The sequence below is a fragment of the Scleropages formosus genome, chromosome 8 (assembly GCF_900964775.1).
Source record: "Scleropages formosus chromosome 8, fSclFor1.1, whole genome shotgun sequence".
NCBI lineage: Eukaryota > Metazoa > Chordata > Actinopteri > Osteoglossiformes > Osteoglossidae > Scleropages > Scleropages formosus.
This window is the reverse complement of record NC_041813.1, coordinates 29473697-29499601: the sequence shown is the minus strand read 5'-3', so window position 1 is coordinate 29499601 and position 25905 is coordinate 29473697. Positions and strand designations below refer to the sequence as shown.

The 25905-nt window shown below is 42.4% G+C and overlaps 3 protein-coding genes across 4 annotated transcripts; 1 reads left to right on the top strand and 2 right to left on the bottom strand.

Moving 5' to 3' along the window:
* Nucleotides 1-657: 657 nt before the first annotated feature.
* Nucleotides 658-3170, bottom strand: LOC108941692 (frizzled-2). Its single transcript, XM_018764476.2, has one exon. The coding sequence runs from the start codon at nt 2980-2982 to the stop codon at nt 1318-1320; it is 1665 nt and encodes a 554-aa protein (XP_018619992.2). The 5' UTR covers nt 2983-3170; the 3' UTR covers nt 658-1317.
* Nucleotides 3171-3993: 823 nt separating this feature from the next.
* Nucleotides 3994-10772, top strand: moto (minamoto). 2 transcript variants are annotated; one of them, XM_018764328.2, is made up of 9 exons: nt 3994-4162; nt 4788-5059; nt 5763-5870; nt 6272-6438; nt 6591-6695; nt 7046-8789; nt 8882-9016; nt 9217-9397; nt 9593-10772. In XM_018764328.2, exons 2-9 carry the CDS (start codon nt 5039-5041, stop codon nt 9733-9735), a joined length of 2604 nt encoding a protein of 867 aa, XP_018619844.1. In that variant the 5' UTR covers nt 3994-4162; nt 4788-5038; the 3' UTR covers nt 9736-10772. The 2 variants fall into 2 exon arrangements, with proteins under 2 accessions (XP_018619844.1, XP_018619842.1); XM_018764326.2 differs by having other exon boundaries at nt 4788-5870; nt 9593-10771.
* A 129-nt stretch (nt 10773-10901) lies between these two features.
* ccdc43 (coiled-coil domain containing 43) lies at nt 10902-14657 on the bottom strand. Its single transcript, XM_018764301.1, has 5 exons — nt 14433-14657; nt 13569-13662; nt 13173-13308; nt 12497-12552; nt 10902-12148 (listed from the first exon to the last, which is right to left on the bottom strand). The coding sequence occupies exons 1-5, from the start codon at nt 14604-14606 to the stop codon at nt 11961-11963; spliced, it is 648 nt and encodes a 215-aa protein (XP_018619817.1). The 5' UTR covers nt 14607-14657; the 3' UTR covers nt 10902-11960.
* Between the last annotated feature and the right edge of the window lie 11248 nt (nt 14658-25905).

Sequence of the window (25905 nt, the reverse complement as noted above, 5' to 3'; positions counted from 1 at the left end):
GGCAGACGCAGTAAGACTCTTAACAAAATGCAAATGGGAAAAACGAATGCATACAGAGCAGGCCCTTAACCCTATGCATAAAGAGCAGGCGCTCGCTCACTGGAGAGGGTCCAGGGGAAGGGGGCAGGATAACATTACAGGCCTAAAAGCCATCAGAGCAATGAAGCGTGACATTCCCACTCCCCTTCTCCATTACAGCACATCAAAGGGAGGCCGCCTCTTCCTGAAATTACCCAGTCTTGTGCCTTCAATTCCATCCATCTTCCTCTCAACGCTCCTCTCTTGTCGCGTGAACTACATTGGAGTTTTTGAAGGCTGCCTTTTTCGCACCTCTGTTGAAGGCAACGGAAGGCAGCAGTTTTCTCTTGAGGACATTCAAACCACACCGTTCCACTATGCAGTGGGAAAATTACCGTGGTCCTTCAGTCCCACTCCTCTTTTATCCCAGAGCCAACTGTTGGATCGATCGGGATCAACAGGTTCATCCAGGGGAGGGGGCTCCCCTCATGCTGAACAGCATCACCGACAAACATTAGTTTTTGCCGTCCGAAGAACAGCCAGAGCGCCGCTCGGCTGTTGGGTCGAAACCCACCCCCTCTCCACCCCCACCCACAACCCTTTTTGTAGCACTGAAACACTTCCTTTGAAGGGCCCAAGCAGAGAAATGTTTACATCCAAAGGCTGCCTTTAATATAAAACAGCTTCCTTAAATCTGGTACATTGGAAAAAAAAAAAATGATTACAGATCTGAGTTTGACAGAAAAGTTCAATTGTGCCCATGCCGGGCTGCCAACAAAAACAACACTGAGGCATTCTATGGCTTCCATTTCGAGGGATACACGTTTGCCAAGCTGCAAGACCATTGAAACAGAGCATCCCTTCTTTAAATACAAATATATAATTATATTTATATAGACATTTTTTACAAATTCTATTTACAGTTCATTTTAATTGCACAGTTTCTTGCAAGTTAAATGACATAAAATGCAGCCAATTAGGCAGAATGGCCTTTCCTTTCAGTTGTCCCTCCCCCCACTTTAGAGGAGCCCCAGCTGGTCTCTCACTCAGGGCCTTTATTTCTGGTTCCTTGAGAAGTGAGGGGGGCGGGGGAGCGCAGCGATGGAGAACGGTTTTGGCGCATCGCCCACCAAACGTGTTCATCTCAGGTTGGTTGACCGGTGCTTGAAGAGCTGATGATCGTGTCTCAATTTCCAGCACGCACATCAAAGAAAAAGACAAATCAAAGTATGACAAATAACTGACGGTCCCTGGCCAACCAGTTAGGTACAGTTCTGCTCCAAGAGTAGTTCAAGTGAATTACACCGTAGTCTCGCCATGCCTACTGTTGGTGAGTCTGGTGTAAAATTTGCGCCACGAGTGAAGAGTCTTCCCAGACCAGATCCAGAACCCGGAGGTGATGCCCACAATGAGGGTCATGAGGTATTTGATCATGTAGACAGTAAAATCGGGCATCATGCGCGGGGTGTGTTGCAGGGGGCAGGGAATGGCCAGGCCCTTGCAGTTCTGGCTTATCCAGCTGAGCTCCCACTGCTCGCGGAAGGCCTGCTCGTAGAAGAAGCAGGCGATGACGACGGTGGCGGGCACGGTGTAGAGCACGCTGAAGACCCCGATGCGCACCATCAGCCGCTCCAGCTTCTCCGTCTTGGTGCCATCGTGCTTCATGATGGTGCGGATGCGGAAGAGCGAGACGAAGCCAGCCAGCAGGAAGGAAGTGCCGATGAAGAGGTAGACAAAGAGTGGCGCCAGCACGAAGCCTCTCAGCGGGTCCAGGCTGTTGAGGCCCACAAAGCAAACGCCGCTTAGAGTGTCCCCGTCGATCTGACCCATGGCCAGGATGCTGATCGTCTTGACGGCAGGCACGGCCCACGCGGCCAGGTGGAAGTACTGCGAGTTGGCCTCGATGGCCTCGTGGCCCCACTTCATGCCAGCTGCCAGAAACCAAGTGAGCGAGAGGATCACCCACCAGATGGAGCTGGCCATGCTGAAGAAGTAGAGCATCATGAACAGGATGGTGCAGCCTTCCTTCTTGGTCCCCTGCACCACGGTTTTGTATCCGTCGGGCGTGAAGCTCTCGTTGCACGCAACTTTGTCACCCAGGAAGAAGCCCGCAATGTAAGCGATGGAGACCATGGTGTAGCAGCCAGAGAGGAAGATGATGGGTCGCTCCGGGTACTTGAAGCGCTGCATGTCCACCAGGTAGGTGGTCACGGTGAACAAGGTGGAGGCGCAGCAAAGGGACGACCAAATCAGAATCCAGATGCGTGCAAACTGGATCTCCTTCTGGCTGAAGAACATGTAGCCCCCGCTGCTCCTGGAGGGCTCGCAAGGAGCAGCGCAGTCGGCCTCGCCGAGGAACCTGTAGTTCAGGTACGGGGGCACCTTGAGCACGGAAGGGCACCGGAACGGACGGTCCGGGGTCGAGTACAGAAGCACGCCGGCCGTGCCCGGCGCAGGCATGTGGACAGGCGGCGCCGTCACGGTCGAGTCATTCTGCCCGACGCAGATGTGCCCGTCCCCCAGCACCGGGAAGTTCTCGCACCGCAGCCTCTCGGGCCACTGGAAGCCAAACTTGTTCATGAGAGCCTCGCATCCCTGCTTGGCTCGCTCGCAGATGGACCGACAAGGGGGGATGGCTTTCTCCAGCACGGTGCACACGGGCGCATACATGGAGCACAGGAAGAACTTCAGCTCTGGGGAGCAGCGCACCTTCACCAGGGGGTAAAACTGGTGCACTTCCAAGCCTGCCTCCTCCTGGTTGTAGTGGCCCACTAAGTTGGGCATTATCGTTTGGTTGTAAGCGATGTCCGTGCACAGGGGGATGGAGATGGGCTGGCAGAAGCCGTGGTCCGGGATCGCGAGGCCGCTCTCGCCCTGCTGGAACTGCGCGCACACCAGCCGACTGCGCTGCGGCTGCAGCTGCAACTGCAGCAGCTGCAGCAGCGCGAGCGCCCTTCGCCACATACCCGCTCCGCTGCTCTCTTCCGCGGCCAGAAAAAGACCAAAATTAACTCCAGACGCAGCCCGACTCTCTCTAAAATCTCATGGCATGAAGAACGAGAAGAGGAAAATACCTGTAAAAAGTGGACCAGAGCGCACCGCGGCGCAGCGAACTACTAGTTCTCCGCAAAGAGACTGAGTGACTTTTTCCTTTGTGCGACTCGCCTCATCCAGCCGGACGGTTTTAAGTTCCCCTCGCTGTGCCCCGCGGCTCAATGAAATTAGGGACAGGGGGAAGGGGGGGGGGTTGAGGGGGCCTTGAAACAGACTTTCCGGCCCAAAAGCCCCTTCCCAAAATGTTCTCCCATCCAATCGGGAGACGGAAGCGGGACCGGCTCGAGACGGGATCAGCTGACCGCAGCCTACTCATACCCGTCTCCCATTGGCTGCAAACAGAGCCCCCCCCGACCCCTCGCGGCGGAGAGAGTTGATCTAAACTTTTTTTTTCTTTTTTTTGCCGTTGCGGTGCACTTATCGTGTATGTGCTGCCTTATAACATAACTGATATTTGCTTCTAAATGTTATGAAGTATGCGAGATTACCGAACAAAATAATTAGTCTGTGGCTGTTATGTTCATCGTGAGCAAACAGCGTGTATTTTATCTTTCAGCACAAGTTTTGGGGACTGGTGAGAAAAGTTAAATAAGCTTCGTAACTGAACAGTTCCCGTTCAAAAGCTCTGGAAAGATGTTACGAAGACATTTTATGTCCCTTGTTTTATTGTCTTTGGTGTTTTCGTTTGATTTGATTTGCCGAAGTATCTAATAGCTTACTCGTAATTGTACATGCTTAGAATACATTAACTCGTTTCATTACGCCTTTGCCTTAAAACACGGTTTCCCAAGGAATTTTAATTTTATGACCGCGTTAATAATCTCCATCCATTGCGAACGGAGGGGGGGGTTCACGAATGCTGACATCTTGTGGCCACAGCGGGTCATTGCAACGCAGCAGAAGTGACTTAGTACGGACGTGCTGGCCTCGGAAACAGGGCGGCGCCGCGGCGCGGCTGATGGCGCTCATGCGTCACCGCTCCACCTTCAATGTGCGCGGCGTTTGCATGTCCCCTCCGTGTTCGCGTGGGTTTCTTGCAAGTGCTTCGGGGTTCTCCTACAGTCCGGAGCCAAGAGTATCAGGAGATCAGGTGACTAAATTGCCACCTTGTGTATATAAATATATTAATATTACATACATACATATGTATATAATCTATAATATCTTTGTATGTATGTGTGCATATTTATATATAATATATTGTGAGACTTGATGGACTGGCGTCCTGTCCGGGCTGTGTCCTGCCTACTCACAGGATAAGATCCTTACCACGGCGGCTCTGCATTGGACAAGTGCAGTGGTTATTGATCATTTAGGAATGGGCATTTTAGGTGATAGGTAATAAATAAATAAATGACTAAAGTTTGGATTTTTGTGTCCTGTAAGTTGCGGTAACATGTGCTGGTTGATACCTAGAACTCCATTACGTAAGTTACCCTACTGCACCAGTAAAATACATAGCTGTCTAAATATGTCTTTTACTGTAAATTGCTTTGGTTAACAACGAATATATAATAAAGGCTGTAAAGACCAAATAGGAGAGGGAGAGGAAAACACACCAGTGACAGGAAAAGCTGCTTTGCTTTTGAGATTTTTTTTTGTTCAACAAGTGAGCATTTTTAAATGTGTGAGACGCAAGTCTCAGGGTTTCGGATCAATGTGTTAGGACAAGAACACGCGACCCTTGCAACGCTAATTATTATTACCCTCCGCAGGGCTATGATTGGATGGTGGGACCTTTAATACAGCCAATCAAAATCGGAGACCATCTTCTGTCAGAGTACCCACGAGCGCTTCGTGTTGATCGAGGTGCTCGCGCGGCCGCGCTCGAGGGCCAACAGGAGGCGAGCTCGCGCTTGGGCTTCAGCAGCTGTCCAGCGTCGTCGCTAAAAAACTTACTACTTCACTTATGTTTTAAAGTGCGCAAATATAACTTGAACACTTTGTCAGATGAAATCTCACAGAAATGAATATTAATTTGATGCAGGTAAGTTAGTAGACATCAGGTAAACTGAGGTGGTGAATAGAAGCGAGGGGGATCTGAATCTCCTCAGGTTCCTTCAACTGGTTATAATAAGGTCGGTTCAGCGACACAATGACAATGGTCTCTATTTTGGAAAAAAAAATATTTATTGCTACAAGTGTTGTTTTTAAAATGCTAATGAAAAATTTTGAGCAATGTGACAGTCCATTAGATGGCTGACAAAACATAAATTAACCTTCCACAGTCCTGAGGTAACCTTGACTTAAAATATTTATCTGGTTATACATTCTCTGCAGTTGCATAAAATTAATATCTGATATTAATGTCTTGAGTCAATGCCTTGGTAGTTTTACATGAACACATTTTTTTTAATTCCGTAATGCCCTTAAATGTTGAGGGGAATTCTTTTTTCTCATGGTTTCTTAATATGTTTTAAAACGGTCCTTTAGCAAGTGTACAACCCAAAACCAGTCTAACTCAGTAAGTGGTTATTTTTGTAAATGAAGGAGCGTAAAATTTGCATAAATACCAAAAATGTATGTAAACTACAAATGCGTATGTCCCGTGTAGTTTAATATGTACACATAATATGGACTGTAAACAAAAGTGTTATTTGCCTTAAAATGTGGCACCTCAACAAAATATAATGTGTTTATTCAGAGTAATACCTTCATTTAGTGGTTTGATGGGTTTTTTTTCTCCCCAGGCAAATAATGTTATGAAAAGTAAAATCACTGTGACTGCGACTGAGGGAAAGATGGCTTTAGGAGGTTACCAGAGTTTGGCTCCAGGTTCTGATGACTTTGCTTCCCAGGTAAGAAATCTGGTAAGAAGTCTGACATGTTAGGGTATGTTATGTCCTTTTATTATTGTGATTATTATTTAGTTTTAAACTGACACCTTTTTCCAAGGTGACGTACACTTTTAGATACATTAACCTATTTAGTTACCTGCCCACCTACACAACATAGCAATATAACACTCATACTCACACAGACACACATAAATGGCAATTTCGAGTCACGTGTTCACCAGAAGCACATGGCTTTGGACTGAGGGAGGAAGGGGAAGCAGTTAGAGGATACTTAAAAGTGCACTTCAAAATCTTTCTATGTGCTGCAATAACAGACACAGTGTTATGTAATTTCAGTGTTGAAAGTCGCTTCTGATTCTGATTCTCGGTAAAATCAATAATTTGATCATTCTGTTTTACAGGCAGTTTTAAATGGAGAGAGAAGTAGAATCCTACAGTCCTTCTCATCCTCAACCGCTTTCTCTAAGTTTTTATCACCAGAGGAGTCTTCACTGACCTCTACTGCATGGGCTGCGCAGGATGATCCATATGAGATGATGGATTTTGTCCAGAACTATGCTAACAACAGGTAACAATTCAGACCCTACAAAGCGGTTGATTTGTTACATTAAATGTAGATATATTGTGTTGCGCTTGTTCAAAACATGGCTTTTTGCAGAGTTTAAAAACAATTTATTTTACTGTCTGGTCTTCAGTTTTTATGTATTTGGCCTTTTCTAGGAATTGCGGACATGGAAATGGATGTGGAAGTGATTCAGATCTGTATGGCTTAGTGTCAGACATTCTGGAAGAGTCCAATGAAAAGGATAGCTACTTTGCAGATATGTTAGTAGCTTTTATTTCTTTCTTAATAAAATTGGTTGTGGAGATGCTTTCAAGGACAGCAAGATACTTGGCGTCATCTGTTTACAGTTCCACTTTAAAACTTGTTATATATGCTATTGGAATGATGAGTTTTTATATTAAATGAAATTGTAGTTTTATGTTGATGTCATTATTATCACAGACAGTGGTCTGGAATCCAGAATATATATATTTTGAAATAGCTGTAGTATTTCATTGTTATTTGGTAAATTAATCTGGATTTGTTGATCTTTGCTAAAATATTTTAAAGTTAAGTCTTGACCAGAGCAAATTTCAGTTTAAGTGTCTAACCGTTATCCCTATCCTTGCAGGACACCATCAGAATTAGCATCTGTCTGGTCACCTAAATCGGTGAAGAAAGGCAGTCAGCAATACTTGCAGTCAGGATCGAACGTTCAGTCAGTTTCCTCCTTTGCGCAAGCAGCAGTGTACCATAATCTAAGCAGCAGAAGTCAGGTTCAGCTAAAGAACACAGATTCTAATCAGAGGAAAGAGTTGCAGCAACATTTCAATGGTTTTGATTTCAACGACCAGTGGCTTTTCCCTCCTACCACCAGAGATATTGATTCATGTCCACTGCCGACCCGGGATGTGCAGACTGTTACTGGTTTTCTTCCAAATTCTAGTCCTGGTGCACCTGACTACAATGCGGCAGGAAAAGATGATGGGTTCTGTCCTGTAAACTCTTCTTCTAATTCTTTGCATTGGCCTGTACCCTCTGGGTATTTATCAAACAACATGACTGATAAGTTCTTTAATCCCCATTCTGATTACTCAAACCATAACCAAGTGAAACATAGCAGGAATGGACAGTTTTCAGTTAAGAAGGAGATTAACTTAGTTGATGACATGCAGGGGCTGTTAGTCACTAATGAGGATGCTTACAGTAGCGAATGCCAGGACAGACCTTTGGGACAGAGGTATTACGAAGACCATATTTCTCAGCAGAATGATTTTGGATGCTCTAAAATGCAGACCACTGCAGGCCAGATACACAGGTTTAAAAAGGAGCTGGGAGAAAGCTTTAAAGATTATAGGGCACCTGATTCTGTAGTCAAGATGCGGTCACTACCAAGTGCTTTTTGCATGATGGACTTCTCAGAGTACAGGCAGCATCATTCTGGCCATTTTCCACAGCCAGATGTCCTTCCAGAAGCTTTTAGTCAGCTACCACCCTTTCCAGACAAACATGCAATGCAAATGCCTAATCATACTGTAGGATATGTGATGGAGTATGTTCCCCATCACAGTCAAATAATCCAATACCCAAATCGGCTCGAGCAATTGAAGGGAATTTCTGATATCAATCCTAATTTGCTCTCGCAATCTTCAGCTCCTGAGTTTTTCCCACAGGATTTTTTGCCAATGCAAAGAGGTTCAGAGCACCTGGTAGTTAACGGTCTGGGGGTTGGTCAGAACCTGTATGCCAGGAATGCCGAAAGTCAGCTTGGGCTAAGTCTGGATGAGTTCATAGAGGCAGGTGATGACAGTAAATGTGAGCTGGAACTGGAGAATCATACGCCGCACACCAGCTTTGCCAATATGCTGTGCTCAGTTCAGCATGTGGAGGGAAAGATAAAACCATCAACTGGCAACTCAAGAGGAGGGGACAAGAAACAAGGATTTCTGCAGAATCCGTACCTCTCTGGAAGTGTTAATGGTTTCCACAGGCAGGGTCGTGGAAACAGAGCGAACACTTCAGGAAAGATTCAGCCATCCCCCTTTTTACCGTACATATACTCTGTGGGTGACTTAAGACGTACCCCACATGAGTTGCAGTTGAACTCTGGAGATTTGCCCGCAAGGTCTACTTTGTTGCACAGTAATGCTGCAAAGCTCATGGATCGGTGCGACTTGCTCCCGGACAGTGAGTGTACATCCTTTAACCCCTACCTTCCTGATGCAACAGGCAGAGTCACGCCGCCTGATGGAGTAGCACCTACTCTGACATACTCGCTAGTAACGAACAACCACAGGTCTCCCACAATGCAGCTCTACCATTATCTTGAAAAGTCCCGTGAACAGCTGAAACTATTGGAAGAAGAGAGGAAAACGGTGAACACATTAAATACTACTTACATGTTAGCGTGTGTGTTTTAAATAATTGTTTGTATGAGTCCTCAGTTTTTCTTTATTCTCCTAAACAGGCAGAGAACATTCTTGCAAGAAGTTTCCCTGGAAAGCAAATCTCAGTGGTGAGCAGCAGTCCACTTCCAAAGGTCCCATCAAATGCATCTCGAGTCGACCGTCTTATTGTGGACCAGCTACGTGAGCAAGCAAGGGTAACGATTAGCAAATGCAACTTTTCAATCTGTCTTTTAAGGGTGTTTTTGTTGCTACAGTATAGAAACAGCACAAATACTCTTCAGTAACCTTCCTGAATGACAGCATTGTAGAGCTGTGAAATTAAACACTTGACTATTTGTTGGCAGTACAGGTGTATAAAAACTGCCCAATGTTTTTTTTTTTTTTTTTTTTTTAGGTTGCAAGTGTTTTGAGAAATGTAGAGCATCTGTACAGCTTCCCTCTCCATGCTAATATTTATGCTGCACTGGAAAGACATCTTGACGCTATTCACGTTGTGCAGGCTCATCGTAAAGAGGAGTGTGTCAATTCAGTAATGAGACAAAGACAAGGAGTTCGTTATTTTAGAGAGGATAGAGGTAATGCAGAATTTTACTGTAATGAGTTCATCCCTTAAACCAGTCTTTATTATTATTATTTTTGTTGTTTTATTTTTCTGCTGTGAAAGTGAAGTATTTCAAAATACAGCATATCAATCACAAAGACATTAAAATACTGTCATTCATAAATAGTAGCTTTCAATTGCTAAAATTGTATGCCCCTGTTTACTTTAGACATCCTGTTGCTGTCTGCTGCATTAAAAGACTTATATGGATCCACGAGGAAGTCCCGCACTGCTCTTTGGTGCACAGTCCAAATGACACTGCTGAAAACTGCCAGTCCCAACGTGGAGGAGCAGCCAAGAACAGAATCTTGAAAGGTTGTGCTTCTCTTCTGGTTGGTGTCAAACTCTTGTTCCTTTGGTTTATATCAGTCAAGTATGAATTTAAAACAATAGTTACACATTCGAGATGAATGCATTGGACAAGCAGAATGGTCAGTTCATGTTCTGTTTAACACACAATGTCGCTATATAAATATTTGAGCTAGTTCATAATCACTGCAAGGGAACATATTTACTATGCTTTACTACATAAATACAGTTATGAAAATTGGGTTTATGGTCCTGTACTAGGCAATAAATAATTGTTTAATTGCCACCCATGAAACAAATATCAATATAAAATAAAAACTACATTCCATGTTGACATGGAATATAGTAATACATTTTATGACAATGTAATGATTACAGTCCGGCTAAAATAATATTTAAAAAAAGTCATTAGATCTGTTTAATTTTTGATTTGTTTTGCACTAGATAAAAATAATTGTGCCTTGTAATTTCTTTCACAATAATCAGCTATTTGCAAATTCACAACATTTACCATTGTTATTTTATTTTTAATTGTTAAGATGTGGGATGACAGTCTGAAGAATCTTGTTCATGTTGCAAAAAATCTTATAAAGTAGGTGCAGACTCATTGTAGCCATCTGCAGTTAGTGTTTCCAGCAGTCGGCGAACAGGATGAGGGAAGAGCTGCTTCACGGAGAGCGGGAGGGAAAGACAAAGGTGTGTCGATGAGCAGTGCAGTGTGTGTGCTGCACAGGCTCTCTTCCACAGACAGCTCCCCCTCTTGGGATAAAGTTAGAGACGATACCGAATTGGTTATTTGTCAGGGGATGTGTTCAGACCGTCCTGCCTCACCACCCCGTGCTATGCCAGACCGGGTGTGCTGTAGCAGAATTAATATTTTCTGTGGAGTTTATCATAAAAACAGGAAAGATGATCAAGTTAAATCGTTTAATATATGGGAATTAATTACAGCTTAAATGTTAAATATAGCTTCAGTATGAGTTTTTTCTTTCAAGTTTGTTGTACCAAATTATTCCGATTTTTTTGCATAGTTCATGTAACCATATGCATAAATGAGAAAAAAATAAACCTTTTTATGAAGTACCCTTTGAGATTTTAAATCTTTGTTACATATTAACTAATACTAAGATCTCTTTGTATCGTTTCATATATGAATTGCGCATGTTCCTGAAGTACACGCTAGGGGGTTTGTTTCTGTACTTACGCGCTATCATCATTAGGCACTAGGCTAGTCAGGAGAGATCTGGATGTACTGTATTAAGAATACATTTTAAAATGTGTACCTCCGATTCCACTATCAAAAGATCTAATTATGTAACTTTGTTTAAAAAAGAACAAAAAAGGCTGACAGAATAGTTCAAGCAAACTGAGTACACAATGAGGCCAAAACCATAAAAACAGTAATAACTTTAAATCATAAACTGTTAGAATTGGAAGCTTTGAAGAGATCAAATACAGAACAGAAAAGCGCAGTTAATACTGTATAGTGAATAACACCACGGGTAGGTCACTGATTGCCATGTGCCCCAGGTTGTACTGTTTACTGTGTGTACCGCTGTACTCAAGTGCTTACGTGGACAGTGCATCAGGTTACCTGATGTTACCTCACTGATATATTCTCCAACATGTTTAGGAACACAATGCCCTACAACCCCCAGAAGTTAAAAATAAGCTCATTTCCAATCGCTACCTTTACACTTTTATTTTTACATCACATCATTTAATAGTTTGTAAAACAGGCTATCTAATTAATAGTAGTTATTTAAGCAGGCTATGATTTCAACTTTAACTGTGCAGCTAAATGTACAATATTTTTCCCCATTCCAATTTTTTATAATAGAAGCTCCAACATAAGCACAAGTTACACATGTATTTGCACAACTTTTGACCAGTAATTGTTGTCACAGTAAACTCAGTTGAGTTGCTACTAAGCAGTCTTCAGAACTCCGAACAGTGGCTGCAGAGGACTGACCCATTTCACGTAAATTTCTGTAGAAATTTCCAATTACAAAATTGATTTTCTGACCAAAGCATTTAAAGTTGTCCATAAAGAAAAAAAAAAGAAAAAAAAAAAGAAAAAAAAATTAAAATGTGTGAACGATGCCTCGCACAACAGACTTTGTATTGGTTAATATAACTTGCAACAATGCCTTGCGAGGACTGAAGGAAAAACACAGCTTTCCTTGTCCAGAAAAAGAAACACTTGACGAAACGATGTCCAAAAAGTTTTATCTTTTGCGCTCTCCTTTCTGTGTGCGTTTCTTCTCCCTGTCTTTCCGCTCCTGTTTCAGCAATTTGTCCTTCTCGCGCTGTATCTTGTCCTGCTCCTTCTTCTTCTGAGCTTCGACACGAGCCTGTTCCCGCTGCAGCTTCTTCTTGTTGAGCACATCCTCCATGTTGGTGTTCTTGAAGAGCACTGTGGTGTTTTGTGAAAGAATCTCTCACATAAGCCAGATGTTTCTACGATAACCTTTTCTCTCACTCACTCACTCACTCACACACACACACACACACACACACACCATCGTTCTGCTGATGGTGTAACTGCTAGTGTCAATATTGTTGTTTTGTCATTGTTTACCCAATAACACAGCAGCATTTGATTGCAGTTAATGAAGTGTGTTTTATCAGTTACTGAATACACATTTAATTTACACACGTATACATACACACATGAGAACTGCACTGTACACCAGCCCTGCATCACACCTTTTCCACAGTTGACGTTTAAGGTAAAACACAAGGACATATAGTAAAAAGATACACTTGTCCCCGCCGAACGTACAAGCTGCTCCACTTTGTTCCTCGGCACCATCTTCAGTATCAATGTTAAGGAAGCTTTCATGGCTTATTAATCAAATAACATGTAAAATTACACATCCCATATAGCCTTTTTTTGTATTCATATTATACATAAATCTGTTCATATGTTGTCGCCAGACTCTGGCCTGTGTACTGCACTGTCTTGTCACTCGTCTGTTGCATTTATCTTTTTACAAACTGCACTGTATGTTTTATGCGGCACGGGGGTCTAAAGAGAAACGGAATATTGTTCTCCTGTATGTGTAACTCACCTATAGACCCAATGACAATAAAGTTGACTTTGAAAATATTGATGTTGGGAGCAAAAAACAGACTCGTGGCTGCAGCAGAAAGACTGGTTCAAATCCCACATCCTGTAGTAGAGCCCTTCACCAAAGTACTTACCCAGAGTTTATAGTAAGAATTACCCTGCTGTAAAAATGCGTAAGTCGCTCAGTAGATTAGCGTACAGCCCTGACACTATAAATCACTTGGAAGAGAAGCATCTGCTAAATGAATAAATAATAAATTGGATAGACGACAGAGCTTGAACTGAAGCTAGATGTATGCAATGCAGCCAAATACAATGTTTTCTAAATACGGAGGTTATGGGACATGAGATCAGAGCTAAAGGATATTCCTCTTCATCTGTGATGTTGCCATAGTGGGCAAGTAGAGCCTCCTTCCTCTTCTTCTCATCTTCGGTCACCTCTTTCTGTTTCACCACAATTTGCGCCTGCTTCTCAATCATGTTCGCAATGGCTTGCACCTCATCTGAAAACACAAAACATACAAGTTAGCGCAGACTTCAGCCAGGTAATTTTACTGGAGCAATTTAGGGTAAGGACCTTGCTCAAGTGTGCTACAGCTGAAGGTGGGATTTGAACCTGTGACCTTTGAATCCAAAGGCAGCGGTTCTATCCGCTACGCTACCAGCTAGTAAGAACCTTGATCTGAGAGGAGAGCAGGAATAAAATTCCACCCGGGGCACAACTAACTATTTCCCGTGTGCAGCTTTGTTGTGGTTTGCTTACCTTCCGACTGGCAGTTCTTGACAGCCGACAGAGCCGAACTATCGGCCCACTGCCTGACGATTTCTTTGCATACGTCTTCTAGGGAATCCTCATCCTTGAAATGAGCCCGAAACACAAAAGTCAAGGTGAAAAGCAACACACTTTAGCCTCACTCTCTCAGGCAAGTGAGTTCACCAAGATCACCCTTTAAAAAATGGTATCCTGCCTGTGTGTTTTATAGGGAAAAGGAACCAAACTAGATGCTCCCTGTCAACTGAACAGCTGTACTGCACTGATTAGGACAAAGCTGCAAAAATCCTCCAGCACAGAATGGGGTTTTAAATAAAATAAAAACAAAACTTGACAGACTTTTTTTCTTTTTACAATATGGGCCTTCGTCGAGCACGGCTTCCAGTATGACATCAACTCCACAATTATTTTTCGGTGGATACACTGTACAGCAGGTAGTCCTACTATAACAGTTCAGGCTAAGTACCTGATCAAGGGTTCTAGAACAGGAAGGAGATTCGAACCAACAATCTATGACTACATGGTCACAGCAGCCAGGAACATCAACATTCGTCCACTGCACTTATATAGTGGAATAAGCGCTGAGGCTGCGAGCCACAGGGGCCACACAGCGCTGCTCTCATGTTTCCTCCAAATATAGACTCTGACTGCGCAGTGGACACACGGACGGATCACAGCGGTAATCATCATCATGGTCCATTGTCATTGTCAGCAGACCAGGCTTTGACCCACTACTGACACACTCGCACATTCTACGCTGACATAATGGCGACGCGAACGCAGGTCCGATGAGCGATGATGATCGTGACTGATGACTACTAGTAGTATGCATCCACGTTGCCAGACTGCACGTACCAGGAAGGCAGAGAGGATGCCCTGCAACGCGTCCATCTTCTCATCGTCACTCTCCTCCTCCTGCAGCACTCCGAGTATGTACACCCCGTACACGTCCCGGTCCACTTCCAATGAGTCGAGACGGCCGTTCAACCAGCGCTCGAACTCCCCGGCCACCTCTGCGGGGGCCGCCATCTTTGCCTGCGGGGTCCTACGGTATGCAGGACTGCCCGTCGCATTCGCCTGTTGAGTTTCTGCAAGCAAATAAATAAATAAATAAATAAATAAATATTAAAAAATGCAAGTGTACGGGACGCTGTCATACAGAGTCGCACGTTCTTCGTTAATCTGAAATGTATATTTCTCAGTAAAAGTCACATGAGATACGAATCACTCAGTCATCAAGGAACTGGAACTCCTTAAAAAAACCTGATAGGATACATTAATCTCAATAAGTACTGTAGAATTTGTAATAACACTGAAAACGTATCAACACGGAATGCCTAATACATTCGTCTACGCACAGTAAGTTAGTAAAGGTGAAAACTGAATAAAACTAACTGGGTGGGTGGCTATAATTCAGTAACAGACAAAATATATTTCACCTTCCATACTGTAAAAGAGAGTTTTTAATGGTAGATGATTTCTTTTAAATTGCAGTAAGCTTAACTCGTTAACGCTTATTAAAAATATTCTAACTGTATTTTTCCCGCGCTGAATGAGCGCGAGGACGGGTTGCGCACGTGCACGCGCCGGTCTGCAGGCGGTAGCGGTTTTCATTCGACCCTGAAGAGAAAAACGAGTTGCCAAATTCGTCGTCCAAACTTAAAATTTTTTAATATCACTTTCAAAACTTATTATTATTTAAAGATGCCGCTGTAACTCATTTCTACAGGAAACAAACGTTATGTTTTTAACAGAGCAAGAAGAACGCAGTTACATTATTCACTTAAAATGGTAAGTAAAATATAATTGCTCACTCCGGACAGATAATTAAAACATAAGGTATGAAGTTTTATTGATTACAGTTTATTCAGAGTTCAGTAGTAATAGGGATGGAATTAATGAAATTTTTACCGCCAGGTGGGGCTGCGAGATGGTGGTTTTGATCTCGCGCCGCCTCAGACGAGCAGGCAGATACTGTACGTGTTTTAAAAAATGAAATTTTTCACAGAAAACACAAGGATTCTGTGTTTACGCTCATGAAAGTATTATTACCATGGAAAATTACATTCTGTATCTTTTGAGAAACATGAGAGAGACAAATTTTTCAAAAATGAAACGAAGTTTGAAAGCTTTCAAATTCTGAGAGTGAATATATTTTTTTCAGATTAAAGATTAAGGCCTTATCTTTCAATGCAGGGCCTGTTAAGTTGTTTAACTTCATAGAGCTGGTCGAATAAAAGCAATAGAAAATAAAAAAAAGCAATGGCTGAATTAATTTAAACATGAAATAATCACTTTCATAGTCTTGTTTCACCATAATCATGTTCAACAGGGAAACATTACTGTCACCTGTGTGCTCACTTCCCTGGTTTCAGCATTCAAAATTAAACCAAACTATTCTGTGACAAAAGGAAGATAGTTGGGATGGTGGTTAGAAGAGCTGCCTTTAGAGCTGAAGGTTGGAGGTTCAAATGTTGCATCTTCTAGCGGTAGTTCTGGTGATCAAGGTACTTATCCTGAATTGTTCCAGTAGAACTATCTAGCTCCATAAATGGTTAAGTAATTGTTGGTAGATTAACATTGTAAGTTGCTTTCTCTTAAAAAAAAAAAAAGCATCAGGTAAATGTGATATAAACAACAGAATCCAGTTATTCAGGGCATATCCTTTTTTCATACTTTTGATTTTCCACGTATAGGTTCTGGACCTTCACAGTCTTCAGCTACAGCAGAAGCCAAACCTTAGATAACGTCAAGGAATCAAAATCCTCGCCCAGTGATAAAGGTCTAAATCTATTACTTTCTCCTTGTTTATCACCAGCATTCTCACAGTTTTTGACTTATCTATGTAAAACATATAGGTCAGTCTCTGGGGGTGGAACGGAGGGTAGCACTAGTGCCTTACAGTTCCTGGATAGTGGGATCGGATGTGGATTTGAATGGGGCTAAGGCTGAGTAGAGCCTGCATGTTCTTTCTGTGTTTGCGTGGATTTCTTCAGGTGCTCTGGTTTCTTTAGTTAATGTGTTTCAGATGGTGACTCCGAATTGCCTGTATTGTGTATGTGTTAGAGTGTGAAGTTGTGTAATGGCCCTGTTATGAACTATTTCAGGTCCAGTATATACCCTGCCTAATACACTATACTTTGAGGATCATGACTGCCATGACCCTGCACCGCACAAGTGGTTATTGATAGCGGATGGATGGAGGAAACAGTATTTCCTTGTTATAGACCTTAGTTCACATGACACAATTTTTACAGCAATTTCCAGGTTATGTTTCATGGTATTTGGGTTGTGAATTTGCCGAAGCATCTACGTAATGACTGTTAGGTCTTTTTTATGATTTTTTTAAATGATACCTTTGAATTAAAATGAATAAATAAAAAAATTATTCCATTCAAATACACAAGGACTATTTGGCGTATAGCCTCATTTTTAGCAGATTAGTTGTGCTCCTCACTCAAGTCAGTTACATGCTGGGAAGTTGGTAAAAATACGTCTATGCAGTCTACATTTTCTAAATGTAATATTCATTTTTTTGGTTTTCTCACAATTATGTGCATGTGAAACCGTTTCCCAGTTAAGTATCATGTGTGGGGTGCTGTTAAGTTTGTTCAGGTGTCAGCTACTAGATTGCTCTTCCTTCACGATTGTTGTTTGTTGTTGTATAAACATACTATCATGACAGTTTGAAGTTGCATTTCCCACTCAGTAAGGATAAGCACTGATGCTGTGTGGCAGAAACTCTCTACCAGATGTAATGTGAACATGTCGGTAAACAGTACTGTTTACAACACTGTTTTTGTAGGAATTTTTCTAAAATCAATAAGCTCCTCAAATGCTTTCAAACTGCAGACAGTTTGCAATTATTTTGTTTGCTGATATTAACAGTATTTGCTTGCCAAAACATTTCCTTATCAACTGGCATTATATGCAGATGTAGGGACTTTCTGGAAGCTGCAAAGGAAGTGCAGTTTACCTTACTATAAATATCAACATTTATAAATCTTTGGTGATGTCATCAGTGATTAAATTAGAGTAAACTGTGTTTAAAGGTGACCAGAAGCATGGTATCCATCCATCACTTGTGGAAGCTAAACAGTATCTACAAGCAGAGCAGTTTTGGATGATGCCGAATGTTTTATAGCCCGTAGTGGGTACTGCAGGTGACACAATGGCAGTAGCACTGGTCCCTTACACCTCCTGTGCTGTTGGTTTGAACACGAGTTTGAATCTCATTCAGTCTCTTTGGAATTTGCGTATTCTCCCCATGTTTGCATCTGAAGTCCAAAAACGTGTTTTAGGTACATTTGTGTCTCTGCATTTCCCCTCGTGCATATAAAACTGAGAGAATGAGTGTGTGACGGCCCTGTGATGGATGGGAATCTCATCCAGGGTATGTCCTGCGTCATTCCCTATATTTCCAGGATAGGCTCCATGCCATCGTGACCCTGTGCTGCACAAGCAGCTACTTCTAAAGGATGGAAGGGTGGTGGCTGCTGATGTTAAAGGATTCACTTCACATTGTCTAAGCTGTTATTCTCAACAAACCGTCTTTTTGTAGTCCTTTGCTTGTACCCTTCTAAAACCAGAGTGTTCATGTGGCCTAGTGACTGAAGACACTGGCTTACAGTAGTAGCCAGACAGTCAGTAAGTTGTAAGACTGGCTGCTGTGTGGAGCTGCATTGTCACATACATGTTACAGGTAATGATATAACAACTCTATTATAACCACAACACCATCACACAACAGCCAGTCTGTATCATGTGTAAAGGTAGGCGGTTCGCAAAGGATACCTTTCTGTAGCATTCAACATTTAGCAGATGCTTTTCTTTTCAAATGACGTGCATCTCAGAGAACAACACAAAGAGTGCATTACATCAACAGAAGGATGTGGATGCAGTAATTCTTGAGCGCAGTCAGTTTATTGCATTCCACTATATGAACCAGTATCCATTACATGAGTAGTTCCATTAAGGTTTTTCCATTATGAAAAAAATTATTAAATGCTTACATGTTTATCACGCACTTACAAGATCAGGGGATAATTCTTTCCTAAATTACCCATCTTAATAAACAGGTAAAATGTTTAGTAGCTTTGGATGAATCTTTCAGCTTAGCAAAAAACTGATAATATGAGAGAATTGCTTTTTAAATATACACCAGTATTTCATACTTAGGGGGGCGTGGTGGCGCAGTGGGTTGGACTGGGTCCTCCTCTCTGGTGGGTCTAGGGTTCGAGTCCCGCTTGGGGTGCCTTGCGACGGATTGGCGTCCCGTCCTGGGTGTGTCCCCTCCCCCTCCGGCCTTACGCCCTGTGTTGCCGGGTAGGCTCCGGTTCCCGCGACCCCGTATGGGACAAGCGGTTCTGAAAATGTGTGTGTGTGTATTTCATACTTTCAACTGGTAACATAACTTTGCTTTAGACAATTATTTTCACCAAAATAATTTAAATTCTGGACAACATTTGGTGTCAAGAGGTTGAGTCGTGTAGTTTCGTCTGGGGCTGGCGGTGCTCCAGCCAAAATATCTGGAGTGGAGCTGGACAGGTTTGTTAATTGTGCAGTGGATTGGAGCGGACTCTTCTGGAGTTCTCGGTTCCCCGGTTCTGTGGAAACTGAACGAAGGTCATGGAGCTGCTCCTCTCTCTTGCCTCCTCCATTTGCAATATAACATTATAATTTCCTGTTCTTACATTAGTAAAATATGAATTTTCAAAGATATTGATTGTGCTGGGAATGATAAATTAATTTTCACACAGTATAATGTTTGGAGTACGTATATAATTATTTTGTTTGATATCTCTGATATCCCCACTTGCTCAGTTATAGAAAAGATTCTCTTTTCTCCACCCGGTTTGTGAAGTTTTAAATGCTATTTAAATGTTGTTAGATGTGACAAACATTTATATTAAGGCAGAGCACAGTACAGGCTGTGCTATGGGCATCTGAAAGAGTTGTTGTTCAGTTAGAATTTTGAACATGATCGGCGCTTTTTCAACACCAACTGGTTTAATTTTCATCTCAGAAACAAGCTGAAAAAGGAGTCTGCACTTAACATGAGCTTTTTTGCCACAGAATTAGATGCATTCTTGTGAAAACTATTTTTGAGGCAAATATTGTCAATAATGTATGTACATTATAATGAATTTTGATTATGCTTTCATTCAAAGCAGGGATTTCAAATATTTTTACAAATACTGGTACCCACTGGTATATCTGATATCCCAATGAGTTCAAAATGGTTAGCAGCTGTGAGACTATATGCTGTATGTACTCCCCACCTCCCAATGCACGTTGCTGTAGGGAGAGAGAAATGTAGCAGAAGAATTCTTCTGTATTGTCAATAGCACAGGACTCCGAGTGACTGAACTTGAAGTAGTCCAAATGAAGTTGCCTGACATGCTTAAACCATTCTAGTAGGTGGCTAGAGGATTTTCTGGAGAAATATGCAGGTGGAACGTGGAGTCGCTTGAAAAACTTCGAACTGAGACATTAGGTGTCTTTGTCTGTCTCTAAACTGAAATTTTAAAAATAGAAATAGATTGTCATATGATAAGGAATTAATTTGCATATGTAAGTCTTGCATTCACCATGGTGTTTATCAATAAGCAGATATGATGAATTGCTCCTTTGTGGACTTGGTGAAAGGCACCCAGTTGAGCAAAGCTGTAGAGAGGGCCACAGAAATGCAAAATGAGCTGAAGGTGTATACACTGTGCCAGAGAGGAAGCCTTTGAATTCTTGCCCCTTTGATTCAGCGGAAACATTGCATAGATTTGGTACTTGGCCGGTGTTGTCAAACCGCTTCTCTTCCCTGCCTGAAATATGTGTAGAAAATTGAATACTGTCCATTCTGCCTTGAGGGTTAATCCTAAAACTTGGGGGCGTGACTATATTTTACAAAATAAAGGGTTTTTTTTGCTCACCAAAACCTGTCCTTGAACCGATCCGAGAAGTGATGAACTGCTAAAAGCTACTGTAAAGCAGACTAGTAGACAAGACCTCAGCTGATGTTCAGCATTCTACATTTTTTTAGAATACATTTTGAATGCCACAATTGACAGAATGGTAGACACCAAGTAGCGGGAGTATGTTCTGATGTTATCGATCCACGCTCAGAGAGGAATATAGCTGTCATACTGTTTCACCCAGTCATTCCCATTCCCAGGTGAACCCAACAGATTTGGTCTTTGTTTCTTTGTAGAAGAACAATACAAAACTCTCTGCATTTATCATCCATAATTTTTCCTATCAGCTGACATTTGGAATGAGAAATGGTCCAGAAATCCTCGCATGAGATGTTTGCAGCGTACACAGATGGCATCCTGATATACTGCACCATAGAAAATGTGCATGACTAGAGATTGCAGAGAGTTTTGCAGACACTTGACATAAGGATAAAGCAACTGAACAAGGATGAAGTGAGTCATAGCTTAAATTCTTCCACCATATTATCACACAGTGGTATCATTGTGTCAGGTTGTTTTGAGTACATTTGATTATAATATTTAAAAAACGAAAGGTAGAGAACTATTAGTTCATGATGATGATACGTTAAAGGTAGATTATGGGAGAGGACAACTGCAGATACTAGAAATGCTCAAAGAAAACAACCACAATGTGGTCAGGTACTTCTAGATATGTTGAAAAGACATTTCTCCTGGAAGACAATACTGCATTCTTGAAGATAAAAAGTTTATAGTATGGGGCATCTGATTCATGATGGTGTTTACTTTAAAATACAATTCTGAGGCTCTTGGGCCAGGACATATAATTTCCTCCACATCACAACAACCTTGTTGCCCACAGAAGAGAGCAGAACAGACAGTCAGAGATACCTTTAAGCACAAATAGCTATTACTGGTTTAACTGCGATTAAGGGCCCCACCACTCCAAGCAATGAGCAGTTTTCAGCCCATCCAAGCTATTGCTAGAAAGTCAGAAGAGGACAACAGCTCCTGCCTGGCCTCCAAAATGGCCCGACTTCAGAACACTTCAGCACAAAGAAAGCAACAGGTCTTCATGTTATAGGAGAGAATACAACAGCACTCAAAAATGGACATAAATTTGTAATATAAGTTTTAAAAGATGTTATGCAACAATACACTGAGAGAAACACTATGCTACATTGTAAAATGGAAGTACTTCCATGTTAATTGTGACAATGGCATCAACTTCCCTGTAATAGCACCAGTGATGAATTTTGGAAATGCTACATGAAAATGTCTACAATGTTTACCACTGCTTGTCCTGAGCGGGGTCGCGATGAATTGGAACCGCAAGGCACCCCAAGCAGGACTCAAGCCCCAGACCCACCACAGAGCAGGCCCTGGCCAAACCTGGTGTGCCATCTCACCCCCCCCCTTTCATGAAAATTAAGTTATGTAACTAAAATTTGTAAACTGCTTACCTCTAGATCCCACATAATAGAGACAGAATTACAGGTTAGTTACAATTTAAATTAAAACCCACATACATTTTTAAACAAACACTTTTGGCAACTGAGCTGCCAGTCTCGTCTTAATGTAGTATGTGGTGACTCTACTTCAGACATACAGAGAGGAACATCACTTTGCACTCTTTTTGGTGCATGGATGGCAGAGTACCTAAAGAATATTCACATGCTGACTGACTGATCAGTTATATCCAAAGTACTGTTTACTGTTTTGTATGAGCAGGAAATGTGTGAGAGTAACTGTCTTACAGAATTGACCCCCCACAGAAACCTCTCTTTGCAAGGAACTAGATTGCTGTGTTCAAATAGAACCCATATCAGATATTTAGAGTCCACCTATATTGTCTAACCTTCAGTCTTGTCAGAATTCATGCTGTTATTATGAGTTCAAACCATGTAATCCTTGTGCTACCATGTAATCCTTTTGAGGGTGTGGTGCCACAGAGGGCTTGGCAGGGTCCCGCTCTCTGGTGGGTCTGGGGTTCCAGTCCTGCCTGGGGTGCCTTGCAGCAGACTGGTTTCCTGTCCTGGGTGTGTCCCTTTCCCCTCCAGTCTTGCGCCCTGTGTTGCCGGGTTAGGCTCCGGTTCGCCGCGAGCCTGCTTGGGATGAGCAGTTTCAGACAATGTGTGTGTGTGTGTGTGTGTGTGTGTGTGTGTGTGTGTGTGTGTGTGTATGTGTGTATGTGTGTATGTGTGTGTCTGTGTGTAATCCTTTTTTTGCAGTACATATTTGTTCACATCCATTCATTTACTTTTGTAGTGCTATAATGTCAACAAACTAAAAAAATGTTTTGTGAGCCCAATATTGACTTGTCTAATTTCTGCTGCCAGTATTTCTTTTTAAAACAAGTTCTTGGCTTTATGAGTGTCCAAACCACAAATAATACTATTTGTTAACAGAACCGCCTTGTCACTGAAATTATGTTTTACTCATTATGGATATTTGGTGCACTAAGATCTTTGCCAGTGTTGTTTTTTTTTTTGACAATGTAAGTACCTGTACAATGAGACATAGAAGGAATGGACTGTGAGGTCATGGAAATACCATGGTTGAAAACTGCTAGGAGCAGATGCAGCCAGCTTTATGTACTAACTGGCAATGTGGTAAATGAAGGATAGCAATCGGAAAAAACAGGAATGAACAGAGCTGGAGAGCACCATAAACAAACAGAACGTAGCAAGTGGAGTATGGCGGCTGCTTGGCTTGGCCTTGATCTGCTTGTGAATGCTGGAAGACCTGAAGGGCCCCATAGAACTCTCACTGGTGTACTGTTCACATCTGCCTTCCTGCTTATCCTACAGAATGGGTTTCTCCTCCATTCTTAAACAGGGATACACTGATTGAATACGTCCTGTGACGGCTCAAGGTTAGAATGGAGGTCTGGCGCTCTCCGTGGTCCTGAAGCTGCTCCAGACTCGCCGCTGCTCAGTACGTCTGGATGGGGCTGAATGGCTTCACAAAGGTGTGTTCCCCATCACTGCCCTCTTACTCAGTAGCTGAGGAAATGCCTACTGGCTGTTGTAAAGCATCATGGGAGCCTTCTTGCATTTTATATTCAGAGCCTTGGGAGGTGCCACCCGTCTCCTAGTAATGGTTGTGCACATTGGCAGCCACTTGCACTAATGAAGCGTGAAGCTGCCGTGCTGTTGTTCCTCAGGAATCCAACGTGTGACTCTGTTCCCTCTCACCTGGGGATTGCAATGAAATCCAGATCCAAGCGGCATGAGCAGTGGACGTTGAGGAAAGACTGCGTGTGACCTGACGGTTGCATTTTGGTTAAAGAAGAGCTTTCGAAAGCTTGAATGTCTATATATTTTGGTTGGCATTTAGTGCAACTGCAAAATACAGCAGGTGGTGTAATGTTTATAGTCTGCATAGATGTTGTAGTCGTACTCTTGACAATGGTTGTTCAAGTGCCTTTGAGTTGATATATGGTGCCTCCAAAATGATCTGTCCTCCCGTTGTGTCCTTAGGGTTGAAAGTGGTCTGTCTATTGTCAATGTGAGTTCATCCATCTGGGTCTTGGTTGTCCTCTTCCTTTGTCTTCAGCTTTCCCTTTTTGCAAAATCCAATCTTGATATGATGTGTCCAAAGGATGATAGCTTCACTGTCATTATTTGTACTGTTTGACAGTGGTACTTAGCAGGAATTTCTCCCATAAAAGAGACAGCTGTGGAAATGAGTAATATTGGAAGTGGGTAACTGCATTTGGCTAAGCAGCAAATGATAGTGATATATAGCTGTAGGTCTGTGATTTTTTCTGCCCCTGTGGCTGTGTATAAGTGTAAACAGGTCAGTTTATTTGACTGTATTTAAGGGTGGGTAGACAGTTGGAGAGGTACGTGCGGCGCTGTGTGCACTGGTGCACATCTTTGTTGGGAAATGAATTGCAGGTCTTTTCCAATGAGTGCATGTCAATCTGCGAGTGCAAAAGGCAGGCAGGCAGACAGACTTGATTGCTGGCACGACAACATTCTGGCACTGTCTCTCTCCCGGGCATAATGGTTCTGGGTCGGCCCGTAATGCCGTTCTCTACAGTGCTCTGCAGCTGCTAGTGTGTGCTCCTATTTTTATCAAGAGGCTGCAGATTGATGTGAAATGATGAGAGCCAGGAGGCGATGAGAGGGTTGGGTTTCCCCCCCACCTCTCCAATCTCCATCTCTCACATCAACTCCACCCCCCTTCACCTCACAGCCCAACCCCCACTTTTCAAAAACACCCTTAGGACCTCTTTTGCAATGTCCTTTGTCAACGTTCTCCCTGTTGAATTTCCAGCAACTTGAACAGGTCATTTGAAAAAGTAAACATAACAATCAATTTACAGCGTTAAAAAACCAAAGCTGACAACCAAAAACAACATCAACAAAAATGTCAATTTGTTTACAGGGCTGTTCTCTCTGTTCAATCAGGTCCAACTGGACATCAAGTATTTGTCAGGAATTACTGCAAATGTTGAGGCAAATCTGAAGCCATAACTGACTAAAGTAAAAGTTTAAAGGTCAAACAGAAAGTACAGCTGCCTGCAGGTTTTACTGCATTTCTTCATTTCCCAGCATCTCTAAATTTCCTGAAGGATTACTTCCTTATCTCCAGTTTTAGGTTGTGAAATGCTCTCTTCCTCATCTGTCACATGCAATATCATTGCTCTCCTTCCGTGGTGTAGTGTCTCACTTTTGCCTATAGTTTGTCAAGCTCATCAGTGATCACACACCCAAGCGACTCAAAATACAACCAAAGACCCCTAACTGTATTCCCTGGGTTGATTGCCCGCAAGGCAGTGAGAGAAAGCTTTTGAGAACTTGGTGGTGATGTTGGAATCAGACACAGGCACCTCTACAGATCCACAGTGACGACAGCCACTGAATCAACTGAGTGCTATTGAACTGTGTCTTGACAGCAAGTCTTAAGTTGTCAGTAAAGTTTTATTGAAATTAAAGAGAGTGGTTATGGAGCTGTAGGTTGTATGGTGGTGAAACACCTAGACCTCCATTTAGTTATTTTATTTGTTTAGCTGACAGTTTTCTCCAAAGCAACATACAGTTATTTATCCATTTATGCAGCTGGGTAATTTTTGCTGCAGCAATTCAATGAAAGTACATTAATTGGAGCACTACAGCCAAGATTTGAGCCCATGCCCTTTGAATGCAAGGTGGCGGCTCTGACCGGTGCTTGTGCTACCTGCTGCCTGAGGTTGCTGTTATAGAACTCCTCGTCACTTTCAATATACTGTTATTTTAATGCATAAAACTATATCATTATAGATAAAGCCATCAGATAAGCAAACTTTATTATGTTTCATTTGCTCTTTGGGCTAGAAATGCTGGAAACAATGTACCAGTAAAAATCAAACTTGCTTATCAGAACTGTTCCAT

What these genes read in the sequence shown, in the direction of transcription:
- ccdc43 (XM_018764301.1), bottom strand. Translation starts at nt 14,606, where the DNA reads ATGGCGGCCCCCGCAGAGGTGGCCGGGGAGTTCGAGCGCTGGTTGAAC. An exon ending in GCATCCTCTCTGCCTTCCTG is followed by an intron (nt 13,663 to 14,432) that starts GTACGTGCAGTC and finishes GCTCATTTCAAG; the next exon opens with GATGAGGATTCCCTAGAAGA. An exon ending in TACGTTCGGCGGGGACAAGT is followed by an intron (nt 12,149 to 12,496) that starts GTATCTTTTTAC and finishes AAAACACCACAG; the next exon opens with TGCTCTTCAAGAACACCAAC.
- moto (XM_018764326.2), top strand. Translation starts at nt 5,703, where the DNA reads ATGTGTTTATTCAGAGTAATACCTTCATTTAGTGGTTTGATGGGTTTT. An exon ending in CTGATGACTTTGCTTCCCAG is followed by an intron (nt 5,871 to 6,271) that starts GTAAGAAATCTG and finishes TCTGTTTTACAG; the next exon opens with GCAGTTTTAAATGGAGAGAG. An exon ending in TGGAAGAAGAGAGGAAAACG is followed by an intron (nt 8,790 to 8,881) that starts GTGAACACATTA and finishes TCTCCTAAACAG; the next exon opens with GCAGAGAACATTCTTGCAAG.
- LOC108941692 (XM_018764476.2), bottom strand. Translation starts at nt 2,982, where the DNA reads ATGTGGCGAAGGGCGCTCGCGCTGCTGCAGCTGCTGCAGTTGCAGCTG.